Below are 15,057 nucleotides of genomic sequence, written 5' to 3'. Positions count from 1 at the left end.
GCTGAACATCCTGGGCAGGTAACTTAGCTTCTCTGAGCCTGACTTTCTTTTCCATAAAATGAGAAAAATAAATCCTACTTTCTGGTTGTTGGGAGGATGACATATAAAAATGCACATCAATTTTCCATTACTGTGTCTTTCAATAAATGTAATCTCTCTGATTATGAAGTCCTGACATCACGCGAAAGCCTGGCCCTGGAGCATTTTCTGGGGCAGTGGGGGGTCACCAGCTGACAGGAAGAGTCCACCATACTTAGGACCTGGGACGTCAGGAAGAGCACTGTGGCTCTTTCTGTTGCAGAAGTCAGACCAACGGGTGGGCAAGCTCTTGATCTGTTTCCCAAGGCAGCTCCCTCAGCGGTAGGTGTCCCATCCACAGGGACAATTGCTCGCTTCCCAGACGTCCTGCTGGGTCCCGGCAGCACCGTGCTCCTCACGCAGCAACTTTTTCAGTTGAATGTTCCTGGCAGAATGCCCAAGTGGATCGTTGCCACAGCCAAACATAGCTGAGGCCACACCATTTTATACTTCATATTTCATGGAAGCGTCTGAGACGAATGTCAGCTGAGTGTTCCTCACTCTCCCACCTTACTCTTTAAGCTTTCTCCTCAAAAAACTTTATTTTGTTACCATTGTGGCCCACGAGGCCATGAAAAGATCCGGTTCTAGACACAGTCCACCGGATATTGCCACTGGTTACTGTCAGCTTCTTTTTCCCCATTGTTCTTTCTTTCGTGGAGAGATCATTTCACGTTTGCACTTCATGTCTTGTGGAAGGCGGAGCTGTCTTTTGCATGTTAGACAGCTCCTGCTCAGGGCTCATTTGTAAGACCCGGTGGTGGCAGGGAGGTGTGCCTGTGCCTGTGTCTGCCTCTGCCCCCTGTGAGCCGGTGTTTCTAGGGGCCCGAAGAGGGTGCTGTCTGCTCCCCGGCTCGCCGAGGGCCTTTGCTTACCATGGGCCTCTTTCTTGCTGGTTGTTGGCTGTGGGCTGACAGAGGTCGAGTCGGGGTTCACATGGAACCCCTAAATGTCTCATTAGGAATGCATCTCCGTCCCTTGCTGTGGCAGGTCCTTAGAGGAGCCTGCCATGTGCTGGCTTCCCAGCGGTTGTCCATCTCCTGCCTGCCTGACCTGGAGCAGGTAGGCTCCGGCCTGCTCTGGATTAGCTGTCAGCCTGTGCTCCAGGAGACGCCACAAGAGGCTGAAATGCTAGATGGTGATGGTTCTCACGCAGCTCCAAATCTCTCCTCACAAGTATGCAGAAGCACACGCTATGAAGAACTGCAGCAAAACACAACTCAGAAAACCTTTGCCATTTCAAGCTGTTAATTGTCCTTCCTGCCACTTGTCTGCAGGTTCTTGCCTCTTCCACTTCCAACTCTAACTTCAGGACAATGCTTCACCCCACCTCCTCCACGCAGCCTTTCTTGCTTGACTTGCTTTTCTCCAGCTGGAATTGACCTTTTCCTCCTTGGAACTGCCACATGCCTACTCTTTAACTGTCATATGGAACTTACTGTATTCTATCCTTCTAGAAAATACATTCCCTTACAGCAGGGTCTACTCAGGTGAGCTAATCGTATAAAACATTACTGGAGCCAGACATATCTGAATTAAAGTCTTTGTTTCCTTAATAACAGGCCTTGCAAAAGTTACCATGCTCTATTGGACCAAAGATTTTTCTCATTGGAAAAAGGGAGATAGTACTAATGTTTAGTTTGCTGTTAGGATTAAGTTACACCAAGTCCCATGCTTGGAACACAGCAGGCTTTTCATCAAGTGTAGCTATAATTATTCTAGTAAAGCAGGAGAGCATATTTGGGAAAGGTTGTTTCTGAAACAGCCAAGCGAGGAAACAAATGAAGTTTTTAGATAAATAACTTGAATGTTCTCTTTCTTTGAGCACCCTAGCTGATCCTAGAGAAACAAAATGTTAAAAATCATTTAATTATAAGTGAATAAAATGTACGTAGCCAATTACTGTGGTGGGACAGTATTGCTTCACTGTATATTTTCCGGATGCTGGGGAGACTGCCCACATGCCCCGTCACATTACACCCCCAGAGTTACCACAGCTTCCCGAACTACCTCCCTGGCCCCTCAGTGGGAGTTTCTTAGGTATTTCCCTCCCTCCTCAGCCTGACACTAATCTTATCTATCTTATCTTCCATCTGCTCCCTCCTTTGCTCACTTGCATGTGTTAACTTCAAGAACATCAGCCTATTCAAAGTGTGCCCACCCATTAGAAACAGTTTCTTCGTTGTCTCTTATAAATGATTACATGCGGGTATCTTACCTGCATTGTATGCTTTTCAGCAGCATGAATTTTGTTGTGTGGGATTCTTTTTGCTAAGCTTTAAAAAATATATTGCTTTGCTTTCATTTTGGATGAAGGATATAAAGGTGTATAGATTAGTTTGTTTTGGCTTTGGCACATGACTAAATAGCAGTTATATTTCAGCACAGATTATCAAGACAGTGCTATTTGTAAGTACACATATTTAAAAATGCAGACTATCCAGTTCCCTTTCGCCAATAAGCCTTTAAAAATATCAAATGCAAAGTCAGACAACAGTTTGAGCGTGGCTCACCTTTCTCGGCCCTGTGCTCTTTAACTCAAACACATCCATTGTGTAATTGACCCTGCGTCCGTAGTGGTCAAACTGCACATTCCCTGTCAGCCCTTGAATTCGAACCTATAGATGAAAAATAAAACAACAAAAACAAACCCAAACATGTGTTTATTTGCCATTTCACCTATAGAAATCTCAACTTCATCTGTTAGGCTTAGAGCAGATATAGGTGTGGGACGACACGAACTCATTAGCACACCATGGGATAGAATCTGAAAGAGAAATACCAAAGGAACAAATAAACAATTCTACTGTATAGCTGGAAGATGAATATGTGTAATTTGTTTTTTATATTATGAAGTTTCCATTGTAACTGACAGAATACTCCTTAGAATTGAAGTATTGTTTATAGGAACAGAAATATGGTTTGTTTATATTTACTTTTCAGTTTTTTTCTATAGATGCACATAATAAACAGCCCTGATAACCACATCGGATCATATTTCTCCTTGCTAACATTAAAATTAAGATGTAAAAAATTAAAAAAATACATATATTTTGAAAATATTCACTTGCGTTTTATTCCAAATTTCCTTCCTATTCATTTTTTTTTTTTTATAGAGAGGAAGGGAGAGGGATAGAGAGTTAGAAACATCGATGAGAGAGAAACACCGACCAGCTGCCTCCTGCACACTCCCTACTGGGGATGTGCCCGCAACCAAGGTACATGCCCTTGACCGGAATCGAACCTGGGACCTTTCAGTCCGCAGGCCGATGCTCTATCCACTGAGCCAAACTGGTTAGGGCCCTATTCATTTTTTATGTAACATGTTCTGAACACATGGCATTTCAGAACACTTAAAACGTAATATTAACATGTAATAATAAACATAGTACATTAAACATTTGAAAAATAGTGTTAGTATAACTATAAAAGTCTAAAATCAATAGTTTAATCCAAGGTTACAAGGCAATTTCAAGATCTACTGAGGTTGTCATTAGTGTTTTCCAAATATTTCTGGGTCTTCCCCATTCTTGGCTCAAGGTAAGCTCATACTTCCTGAATCCCTGGTGGTGAGTGAGGCCTATGTGACTCTCTTCTGACAAATGAGTTGTAAACAAATGTGATGAGGGTCACTACTGGGCCAGAGTTTAATTGTCAAATTGAAACCTTGCCTCAACTTTATTTCTCTTTGTAACATTCAAGATGGTAGTTGCTCTGTCAGGCTGGGTTGCTGAGTGATTACAATAAGCAGAGTGTCCCTGCTACCCTAGTGTGTTTGTGAGTGAGAAACACTCTTCTATGGTTGTAAACCACTGGAACTTGGGATTGTTTGTTAGTACAGCATAACCTAGCTTATCCTGACTAAGCATCTACACAGGATATAAACACAGTATTCTATTTAGAAATGTCTCAAAAATGATAATAGTCCAATATATTAAAATGACTTTTACATATATTTACTTTCAAATACATTATTCTGTTTATGTGAATACTCTACTCGAACAGCAGTGTTAAATAAATTGAACTTAAATAAAATTGCGAGTTACCTGTTTGAGTGTCCTCTCCATGTCAATTCCCTGGCCCCATGGAGCAGCAGGATTTGCCAGACAATCCCCAGCATTTCCTCTCCTTGAAATATCAATTTTCTGCCTTCTAAGACTTCGGAAAGTTTCGGCCATCACCAGGACTCCATCATAAGTCAGAGCGGATGTGTACTAATGAAATGAAAGTAATTATGAGGGTAAATGTTAAAATCTTATCAACCAACAGGAATAGTCTGGCAGCGCTGTGGGTTTAAGACATAAAACCTCATCCTGTCTGAAGCACAGTTAAGTTATTGATAATTGCTCCAGCATCGAGATTTCTATTATTGCTGGATTACAAAGACCAAATACCCAATCTTATGACTCTAATTGAAAAAGGAGAAAACACAGACTGAAGAGCAGAAATTCTAATGTCCAGTTGTCTAACAATGGGAAGAAGGAAGAAGCAAAACCTTTAGGTGAGATCTTTTCATCAAGTTTCAGCAGAAACACTGAAGGGTGTAAAGCTGAGAGCAGTGTTGCCGCCACCTGCCTTGCAGCCTGCTGTTGTGGTGGAGCCCCCGGAGGGCTGGGTATCGCACTCATTTCCAGAATGCCTGGCTGGGAGCTTTGCGATTTAATACATGTCTATTGATCTGAAGTGTGTATCTTTGTTCAGTTCCTCAGAAGAATGAATGTTTATTGTAACTAGGATATTGGATGCCAGAAATAACACCTACTTATTTAACAGATGTGTTTGCACCAGTCACTGTGCTAAATAACAGTGAGTATTATTATGTCCATGTCTGTTGAGTGTGCTCAGGAAGGCTAGCCATTTCTCCAGTTTTCCATCATAACCTTGGATCACAGTGGAGAAGTGAAGTAGAGACTGTTTTTTGATAATCACCCAATGCTTCTCTTTGAGAAAAGACAGAGCCCTCATGGAAGGGTTATTAAGGTTAGGAGAGAAAGTGAGGAAAAACAGGTAAAAATCAAAATAAAACGGAATTCTTGTAGAGTTTGATAAGAAAGTTCCCAACCATGAGGAATATGGCACTATTTTTTTTGAAGCATGGCAGAGCATCAGCTGCCAATCATGACAAAAAGCTACATTATCTCTTTCAGGAATTCCACGTGGTCAATTCTATATGTTCAAATTTTTTATTGATTTTGAGGGAGGGAGGGAGGGAGAGAGAGAGAGAGAGAGAGAGAGAGAGAGAGAGAAACATCAATTTGTTGTTCAACTTATCTATGCATTTACTAGTTGAGTCTCACATGTGCCTTGCTGACTGGGGACCGAACCTACAACCTTGGTGCATGAGGACAGTACTCCAACCAATTGAGCTACACAGCCAGGGCCTCAATTCCATATGATTAACACATTCTGACCTTAAACTAGGTGTAGTTTTGAGCTGTGGAACACAGAAGATGATCTCCCTGATTTGCTGCTTATAAACAAAGAAAAATTATTTGAAATTCTAACTGTAGAAAATAGACTTATGCAATATGCCTACTAGGCATAGCAGCCAGAATTCTAGGAAAAACATAGAAATGTTAAAGGATATAAATTAACAAAGAATCTCTCAACGGTGGTACAGAACCTCATTAAAAAGCTTTATCAGAAAGATATGTGTGAGGCTTGTAAATTAAGAGCCTTGCTACATATTCTTCAAGGATGTGACAAAATAGGCTTAAGGACAGCACAGGCACTCACAACAGGTTGGAGTTGCTGAAGGAAATGTAAGTGTTAAAGCAAGGTGACAAATTAAAGAAGAGTATATACCTTCTCACCTCGAACAAGAAGTCTCTCTCTCTCTCTCTCTCTCTCTCTCTCTCTCTCTCTCTCTTTCTCTCTCTCTCTCTTCCTGCCTAGGCCAACATCTCTTTGAGTACAGAAATCCTTCAAATCATCTTTTGGTAAGGCAAGAAAATAAAAACAAAAAATAAAGTAGGACTTTTAAAAACAAAAGACAAGGAATAATTTAATGTTAGAATATTAAGGAGAGAGAGAGAGAGAGAGAGAGAGAGAGAGAGAGAGAGAGAGAGAGAGAGAGAGAGAGAGAGAGAGAGAGAGAGAGAGAGAGAGAGAGAGAGAGAGAGAGAGAGAGAGAGAGAGAGAGAGAGAGAGAGAGAGAGAGAGAGAGAGAGAGAGAGAGAGAGAGAGAGAGAGAGAGAGAGAGAGAGAGAGAGAGAGTTGTTGCTTTTCTTTAATAGGGAGAAAAAGCTGAGAAGAGATGGCACCAAAGAGCAAATACACTTGCTGCGTTTTACGAAGCCCCTCCATTCTTATGAAACAAGTGAACTGTAAAGAAGGGAAGATGTCATACAGAGAGGAGCAGAGCAAAGCAGACAGTCAGCCATAGCGTTGGGCCTTTGGCAGGTCGCTGTGCTGATGGATGGAAGAAGCAGCAGTTTAAATCAGCTTTACCTTTGCCAAGGATTTAATTCTTTCCCACATGTCTTATTGTGCTAATGTTAAAAAAATCATATATATGGGCACACACACTGGTAGATGGCATCCAGGAAATTCTTATTAATTAAACACTTCAGTTTACCAAAGTGGTTAGATTGGTGATGAGTACTATTTACCCAGGTTTGCAGACAACAAAACAGTTTGGCAGAATCTTACGGCAGTGGCAAGGGTCTGGGCTTTGAGAAGAAAGAACTAGATAAATTCTTGTTCTGCTATGCGCAATCTTATGGGAATGTGGAGTACATTTTCCAGCTATGAAACACAAAACAGAGCAAAACAAACAAACAAACAAACAAACAAGCATCCAAAACAAACCCGTGGTCATTGTGAGAATAAAATTTTATATTCTATCTGAGAGCTCTTGAAAAATGTGCTAGACCTTGGCCGGCAATGGTGAGGACTACAAAGACACATAGGAGGTGGTTTCTGCCCAAAGGTGTTTATAGATGTGACACAAGTAGACTAGTAACTGTGATAAGTCCTGGGTGAAAAGTGTACACTCAAAGATTATGGCCATTACAAAGGAGAAAGTATCATATGTACTGGAGGACTAAGAAAAGTCTTTACAGAGAAAATGAACTTGAGTTCAAGGCTGGGACAGTGGAAATGAAGGTGGAGTGCAGCTGAGGTGCAGCAAGAGCAGGGGACTGAGGAGTGGGAACAGTTAGGACTGTTTAATTTTCCTGGCCACAAAGGGAGCAGACGGACAAAACTGGAAAGACTTGTTAGGGCTGCATTGTGGAAAACCTTTATTCCAGAAGATATTTTTATTTTTTAAATGTTTTTAAATATTCTTAACTATATATTTTTATTTTATTAATTTCAGGAGAGAGAGAGGAAGGGAGAGGGATAGAGAGATAGAAACATTGATGAGAGTAGCACCATTGATCAGCTGCCTCCTGTACAGCCCTACTGGGGATCAAACCCACAACCCAAGTATGTGACCAGAATCAAACCTACAACCACTTTAATCTGCAGGCAGACACTCTATCCACTGAGCCAAACTGGCTAGGGCCAGAATATTTTTTTTTTAAGGCAGAGTGAGACAAGATCAGAAATCATGCTTTAAATCTTGGTTAAAACACTACCCCCCAAAAAATCAAGTATAATTTAATTAATGTAATCCTCATTATTCATGGATTCCATATTTGAAAATTTGCCTTCTTGGTCAAATTTGTGATCCCCAAATCAATCATCAGGGCAGTTATTTGCATATGTGTGTGGTGTGGTGCTAACCTCAGTTCCCCAAGGCACAGATTCGCAGCTGCAGCCACTAGGCCGCGCTCTATCTTCCTGTTTCAGCTCTCAGGGTGTAGACAAGTGTCCCCATGTGATCTGTTTAGTGCCAGGTTTCTCACGGTTGTGTGCTTTTTGCTGATAATTTCACTGTTTAAAAGGGCTCAAAAGTGTAGATCTGCTTAGTGTTCCTCAGTGCAAGAAGGCTGTGGTGTGCTTGATGGAGAAAATACATGAGGTAGGCTTTGTTCAGGCATGAGTCATAGTGCTGTTGGCCATGACTTCACTGTTCATGAATCAACAATCCTATCTAATAAAGACAGAACATGCAAATTAACCATCACTTCACGACAAAGATGGCAGAGCCCACAGCCAGTAAGGAGGGAATATGCAAATTGATGCTACAAAGATGGCAGCACCCGGGCCAGGACACTTACATCATCACCATGGCAATGACACAGGCATTCCGCCCTGCCCCAGCCACTCCAGGCCTCTGGGCAGCACATGCACGCGCAGGTGTGGAGCTGCCGGGGTGGGGTGGGACGCCTGCTAAGAGGGGAGTACGGGGGGTGGAGGGAGCTCCAGGAGGATGGCAGGGCTGGAGCGAAGGTGGAAGGTGGCAGCCAGAGTGAAGGCCCGGGTCCCTGGTACCACAGTGAAACCAGTGCTGGCAGCCAGGGGAAGGAAGGCCTATTCTTGCACTAATCTTCATGCATCGGGCCTCTAGTCCTATTTAATAAAAGCCTAATATGCTAAGTGTCCAACCATTCATTTGACCAGTCACTATGATGTGCACTGACCACCAGGGGGAAGACCCTCTGACCTATAGGTTAGGTTGCTGCTGGGGTCCAGCAGACTGAGCGAGATGGGCCAGACACTCCCTGGAGCCCTCCTGTGGTCCCTCCCTGGCCCTGATCGTGCACCACTGGGGTTCCTTGGCCTGGCCTGTGCCCTCTTGCAATCCGGGCCCCTCAGGGTATATCAAAGAGCCAGTGTCGGCCCAATCCCACAGGCAAGGCTGAGGGTTCACAGGTGCACAAATCGGTTCTCTGGGCCTCTAGTGCAGTGATGGTGAAGCTTTGGAGGTCGGCGTGTCAGCATTTTGAAAAACCCTAACTTAACTCTGGTGCCGTGTCACATATAGAAATTTTTTGATATTTGCAACCATAGTAAAACAAAGATTTATATTTTTGATATTTATTTTATATATTTAAATACCATTTAACAAAGAAAAATCAACCAAAAAAATGAGTTCACGTGTCACCTCTGACACGCATGTCATAGGTTCGCCATCACTGCTCTAGTGTATTGTATAAACTGTCTGTAAACAGAAACACGTGTGCTATGTGTTGATCAGTGGACAAAAATCTGTGACCGGAGGCTTGCAGGAACCTAATCTTGTATTTCCCCTGGGAACTAGTGTCCAGTGTTCACATTCAGTGTTCACAGCAACTTTACAGAATGTAACTACTGTGAATAATGAGAATCACCTGTATATATGGGGGTTGGAAAAAGTAGGTTTACAGTTGTTAGTCTATGAAACACTTTATTATTGTATTAGCACTTATTAATTGTTGTATTTTTCCTATGTATAACTGTGAGCCTACTTTTGCCTATCTCTGTATTTATTAAATGGCCACCGAGTGCCTAGCACCATGCTAAGAGCTGTGAAAGATGAGAAAATTATATGTATTTACATATAAAAGTACATATGACACTATGTGCATTTTATATGCCAAAGCTGTAGCATAGATAAGTCCAGTTACAGGTTAGCAAATAGAAGACATTCAGATGGGCTAAAGGCAGGGAAGGGCTAAGGACACCAGCGATCCAGGTCGGGGGACCACAGTGGACGTTTTGGCCACATGTTAATACTATCGCTGAAATGAAAAATAGTCCCAAGAAGCTACAAAATGCTGACAGGAAGCTTGAAGCTCATTCTAGCTACTAAAACTCAAAGGGCAACAAAAACTTGAACAGATGGTTTGCAGAAGAAATGCGAACGCAATGAATGGTGTCACAACACAAGGTGTGAGGAAGGAAGAGAGAAGGTTGTCTCATGAGGAAGAGTGTCTCTGCAGACACTAAGGGGAGAATGAGGAGGACTGCTGCCTAGCGAACGGTCTAGATTAGAAATGTGCTCAGAAGGAAGCGTGTCACTCTTCTCTGTGTGTATGAATACTTGACACGACTGAGCTTTTGGCGTGATTCATCTATGAACCTACTAAAGGCAATAGAGATAATAAAAGGATTCGCAAGGTTTCTTTTTAAAAATATATATATTTTTTATTGATTTCAGAGAGGAAGGGAGAGAGAGGTAGAAACATCAATGATGAGAGAGAATCATTGATCAGCTGCCTGAAGACTGAAGGGTCCCGGGTTCCATTCCAGTCAAGGGCATATGCCCGGGTTGTGAGCTCCATCCCCAGTAGGGAACATGCAGGAGGCAGACAACCAATGATTCTCTCCCATCATTGATGTTTCTATCTCTCTCTCCTTCTCCTTTTCTTTCTAAAATTATATCTATCTATCTATCTATCTATCTATCTATCTATCTATCTATCTATCTGAACCTCTGTTCTTTTTTGAAAAAGAAAAAGGAAAAAATGTGCTATAATCAGAAATTTACCAGCTTCCTTTGCAGATATGAATAACACTTCTGCAATGTCTATAGGAAAAAATTAAACAACCAAGGCCTTTTACTATTTATTTGAAAGAAAAAAATTTTAGAAGCTTGCATATTTTACATCCTACCAATTTCCTAATGTATATACTAATTTAAATCACTTTGAATACATAGATTTTTTTCCTGGGTGGATAGTTACCAATGTTGTTCAAATTTGAAATATTTAGTTAACAAATTTGTTTGGAGCATACAATTCCCCTGGCTGGTGTACTCAGTGATTAGAGCATCATCTGGTGCACTGATGGGTTGTGGGTTCAATTCCTAGTCAGGGCACATACCCAGGTTGCAGTTTGATCCCTGGTCAGGACATGTGTGTAAGGCAACCAATTGATGTTTCTCTCTCACATCAATGTTTCTCTTTCTCTGTCCCTCGCCCCTTTCCTCCTTTTCTAGAATCAATGAAAAGCATATCCTTGGGTGAGGATTAAAATAAAAAAGCATTCCTTATCTTCAATGGAAATTTATAAAGTAATAATAATAACGGGAAACTGCTTGAGCTAATACCTACCACTTCTACTCTTAAATATAGATATTTAGAAATTAAGAGCTTGTGCAGCACAGTGAGACTGACTAAATGCTTCTGCCCATCACACTATGTTTGATGACATAGTACCAGAAAAACTGCATCATGAACTTTCTATGTTAAATTTGAAAAATACTAAACATACATAAGATAAAAACGAACAAATACCTTTGGAGGAGTCTCAGATCCTGGATACTCTCTCTGGTCTAGTTTCTTCCAGCGATCCATTAGTTTGGTTACCATAGGTGTATTAAAATCCACCAACTGGAATCCTGTAACATTGGCTCCACCATGTATAAACCTCTCAAGAGAAATATCCTTGAATCCCTATAAAAATCAATATGACAATTTGTTTAATTCATCATTATACATTTCAGCTCTTCAATGCTAAATAAATTAATAATCTCTCTCTATATAAATAGATTTCTAATAAAGCAATGACTGGAACAGGTGCAAGATCCAATTATGTCAATTTAGCTGTTAAATTCTGTCACTCAAAATCTAATACATGAGAAAAGGGCATACGTGTTTTCAGTTCAGTTCAACTCAATTTAACAAGTACTTCCTAAATGCCTTTGAATGCCTTTTATGATGCATAGCTGGTGGATATAAGAGATGAATATGGTATCATCCACAAGTCTCTTGTTGAAGACATAACTGTCTTCTGGGATTGACGAGCAGAAATGTCTTATGTGACGATAATATCAAGATATCATGGTGCTATGAGTCTGTGATGGGTTATACCTTTTTAGTGGTTCAGTTTAATTACAAAGTGCTCTAAAAGCAGACAGAGCTGCTAATTTGAGCCAGGAAGGGTAAAAGCTTTGATTACATCAGTCTCTACAATCTTTATAGTCCTGGGAACTGGTAGTGAAGAGAAGAGAGCAAGATAGGCCATTCATGGCCTCTTGTATGATAGGAAGAAAGATTGTGTCCAACCAGTGGAGTAAGGATGCTGGGAGGGGGAAGGTGTCATCTTTTTGGTCCAGAGGTAGTTAATTGAGTTTCAATAATGCTGAAAAGTTTATCTATCTATCTATCTATCTATCTATCTATCTATCTATCTATAATCTATCATCTATCATCATCATCTATCTTGTTTTATACCTGGTCCCTTTTGTCCCCAATAAGTATTTAAAATGCCGTACAAAAATACATACGCAATGCAAAGTGTAAAACAAATAAAAATTACAAGAAGAGGGCGCAGAGCATATTAGGGAAATGAGTTAATAAACCCAAAGATATTAGCTTAGAGAAAAGTTAACAACACACACACACACACACACACACACACATGCACGCGCGCGTGCACGCATGTACATCTGTATTTGAACTATTTTTTGTTTTCTCTTAGATTTAGTAAAGTTCCTTTTAAAAATATGAATTTGACTCAATTGTTGTGGGAACTAAGAGAAAGTATTTTGTCTTTTTTTTTTTTTTGGTGGAAGTAAAATATGCAGCAGTGACCTTGCAGGTACACAAGGAGTCGGAGCAGGAATCGGGGAGGAGAGGAAGACCTGGGGTTGCCTTGCCAGCTGACTGCATCTCAGCCATGTTTTTGGAAACGTCTGTGTTTTTTTATAAATAACAAAGGAGGCTGCCTTGCTGTTGGCTACCCAAAACGAAACAAACCAGTCTATTGGCAACTCAGCAAAGTTGCTATGGAAAGCCCAAGGAGTATGAATAGCTGATATTAATGCTGGGCTTGTTATGTATCAGGCACTTTACTAGACACATCACTTGGATTATCTAGTTTAGCTCTCATAACAAGGTTATGAGTTAGATCTTATTATGAGTCATCTACACTAATAAAAGAGAAACATGGTAATTGGTGTACGACCGCTACCCTTCCCATTGGCTAATCAGTGAGATATGCAAATTAACTGGCAGCCAAGATGGCGGCCGGCAGCCAGGCAGCTGATGCGAATGGGGAGGCTTGCTTGCTTCAGTGAGGGAGGACTCCAACGTTCCCTGCCTGACTTGCTGGCCTCTCAGGTGCAACTCTAAGTAACTATGTTGCAAATATAGAAACTAAAAAAAACCCAGAAACCTGTTTTACTCAGCCAGGCTTCAGCCAGCACTAATAAAAGAGAAACATGGTAATTGGCAGACGACTGCTACCCTTCCGATTGGCTAATCAGTGAGATATGCAAATTAACTGACAGCCAAGATGGTGGCCGGCAGCCAGGCAGCTTGAAGCTAACATGAGGCTTGCTTGCCTCAGTGACAGAGGAAACCAACGTTCCCTGCCTGCGGCTGCAGGCCTCTGAGCCTGCAGTTTGTAACATTTTAACAAATATGGCCAGACTTCATCCAGCGGATTTGCAACATTGTAAGCAAAGGCCAGAAACCTACTTTCAGCAGCAGAGGCCTAAGAGCTGGAGCCAATCCTCAAAGCTAAAGCTGGCCCAGAATAAAAAAGAAAAAGAAAAAGAAAAACAGGAGCGGTTGGGAGCTTCAGTCACCCCCAGCCTGAAAACAGCCCTCAGCCCCTCACCAGACTGGACAGGCACCCCAGTGGGGACCCCCACCCTGAAGGGTGTGTGACCAGCTGCAAACAGCCGTCATCCCGTCACCCAGGCTGGCCAGGCACCCCAGTGGGGACCCCCACCCTGATCCAAGACACCCTTCAGGGCAAACCAGCCAGCCCCACCCATGCACCAGGCCTCTATTCTATATAGTAAAAGAGTAATATGCCTCCCAGCACCGGGATCAGCGTGACAGGGAGCAGCGCCCAAACCCCCTGATCACCCTGCGGCTCTGTGTGTGACAGGGGGTGGGGACACAACCTCCCTATCCGCACTGCTCTGTGCATGACAGGGGCAGCACCCCAACTCCCCAATCGGCCCTCCTCTGACCCGACCAGGGGCTTCACCTAGGGATTGGGCCTGCCCTCTGCCACCCGGGAGTAGGCCTAAACCAGCAGGTCGTTTTCTCCCGAGGGGTCCCAGACTGCGAGAGGACCCCCCCTTCCCCCGGGTGCACAAATTTTTGTGCACCGGGCCTCTAGTATTTTATAAATAAGGAAAACTGAGGCCCAGTGGATTACAGCAAGACTATTCAAGCTCACCCAGCAAATACGTATTGGAGCCAAGATGACTCTTGAGTTTGCCTTTTTAATTCCATGCTCTTGTGTATTTTTCTACAAATATGTGTGTTTTTAATTTTGGTATTTACCATAATGTCCCTAGGAGAAGGGGGGGAGGCGGTAATACTGTAGAACACAGCCCAAACTCTAAATCCCACTGTGGTAACTTCCCCACATGTACAATGAGAATGAGAATGCTAACACAGCTGGTTTGGACTTAGTAAATAATGGCTATTCTTAATTTATTCATTCAACAAATATTTACTTCATGCCTATTATGTGCCAGCTAATTTGACAGCTCATCAGTAACATTCTCATTTCATGGGGAAAGAAACCAGGCACCAGAAAGCAAATCTATGTTTTTGAAATGGGGGCAAACACTGCCCATCAATCTCTAGCTAGTAAAATGTCAGTTAAACATTTGTTTGTTTCTACAAGAATATTGAGCAGACCCACAGCCCAGCAAATAATTTCAGTTTTCTAAAAGCCACAGCGATTCAACTGTTGCATTAGCTGCTAATGGATGACATTTTTATTTCCTTCCTGCAGTGGCTACAATAGGCGCTTTCTTTCACAGCATAATCCCACAGCTGCACGACGCGCAGGCAAAGCTGCAGCCTTCAGCAAAGTCATCTGATGTCAAGTCTGATGAACAGTAACCCACATTTCTCTGGGTCCGTCCTGCTGCTATGCTGCCGGTAAAGAACAAAATATTGCCACATCTGATTGTAAACTCCTCCCGTTTGTGATCCAAATGAATGGTGGCTGGCTAAGTTCATTTTAACGACGTCTGTTTGAGTACAGGCAATGCTTTTCATTTCGTATATTTTAAAATAATTTCTATAGGAAAAATGATAGGATCTAGAGACAGTTTTGTTGGGAACAGTCATTTTGGTGGTCATTTAGATTTCAGTTTTTACCCCAGAGAATATTGTGGAACTGAAAGTTCTG

The 15,057-nt window shown here is 42.1% G+C and overlaps 1 protein-coding gene across 7 annotated transcripts in view; it reads right to left on the bottom strand.

Annotated features, from left to right (window-relative positions):
* The window catches only part of GRIA4 (glutamate ionotropic receptor AMPA type subunit 4), a 417,768-nt gene that overhangs the window by 83,188 nt on the left and 319,523 nt on the right, over positions 1-15,057 (bottom strand). For all 7 annotated transcript variants that reach the window (XM_006761462.2, XM_015562433.1, XM_006761466.2 and 4 more), the window contains exons 6-8: positions 11,187-11,345; positions 4,125-4,292; positions 2,592-2,696 (exon numbers count right to left, since the gene is read on the bottom strand). In XM_006761462.2, the coding sequence (XP_006761525.1) occupies positions 2,592-2,696; positions 4,125-4,292; positions 11,187-11,345 (432 nt within the window). The remainder of the gene's footprint in view (positions 1-2,591; positions 2,697-4,124; positions 4,293-11,186; positions 11,346-15,057) is intronic.

Source organism: Myotis davidii, unplaced genomic scaffold, assembly GCF_000327345.1.
Source record: "Myotis davidii unplaced genomic scaffold, ASM32734v1 scaffold158, whole genome shotgun sequence".
NCBI classification, from domain to species: Eukaryota; Metazoa; Chordata; class Mammalia; order Chiroptera; family Vespertilionidae; genus Myotis; species Myotis davidii.
This window is presented reverse-complemented; position numbering and strand designations above follow the sequence as displayed.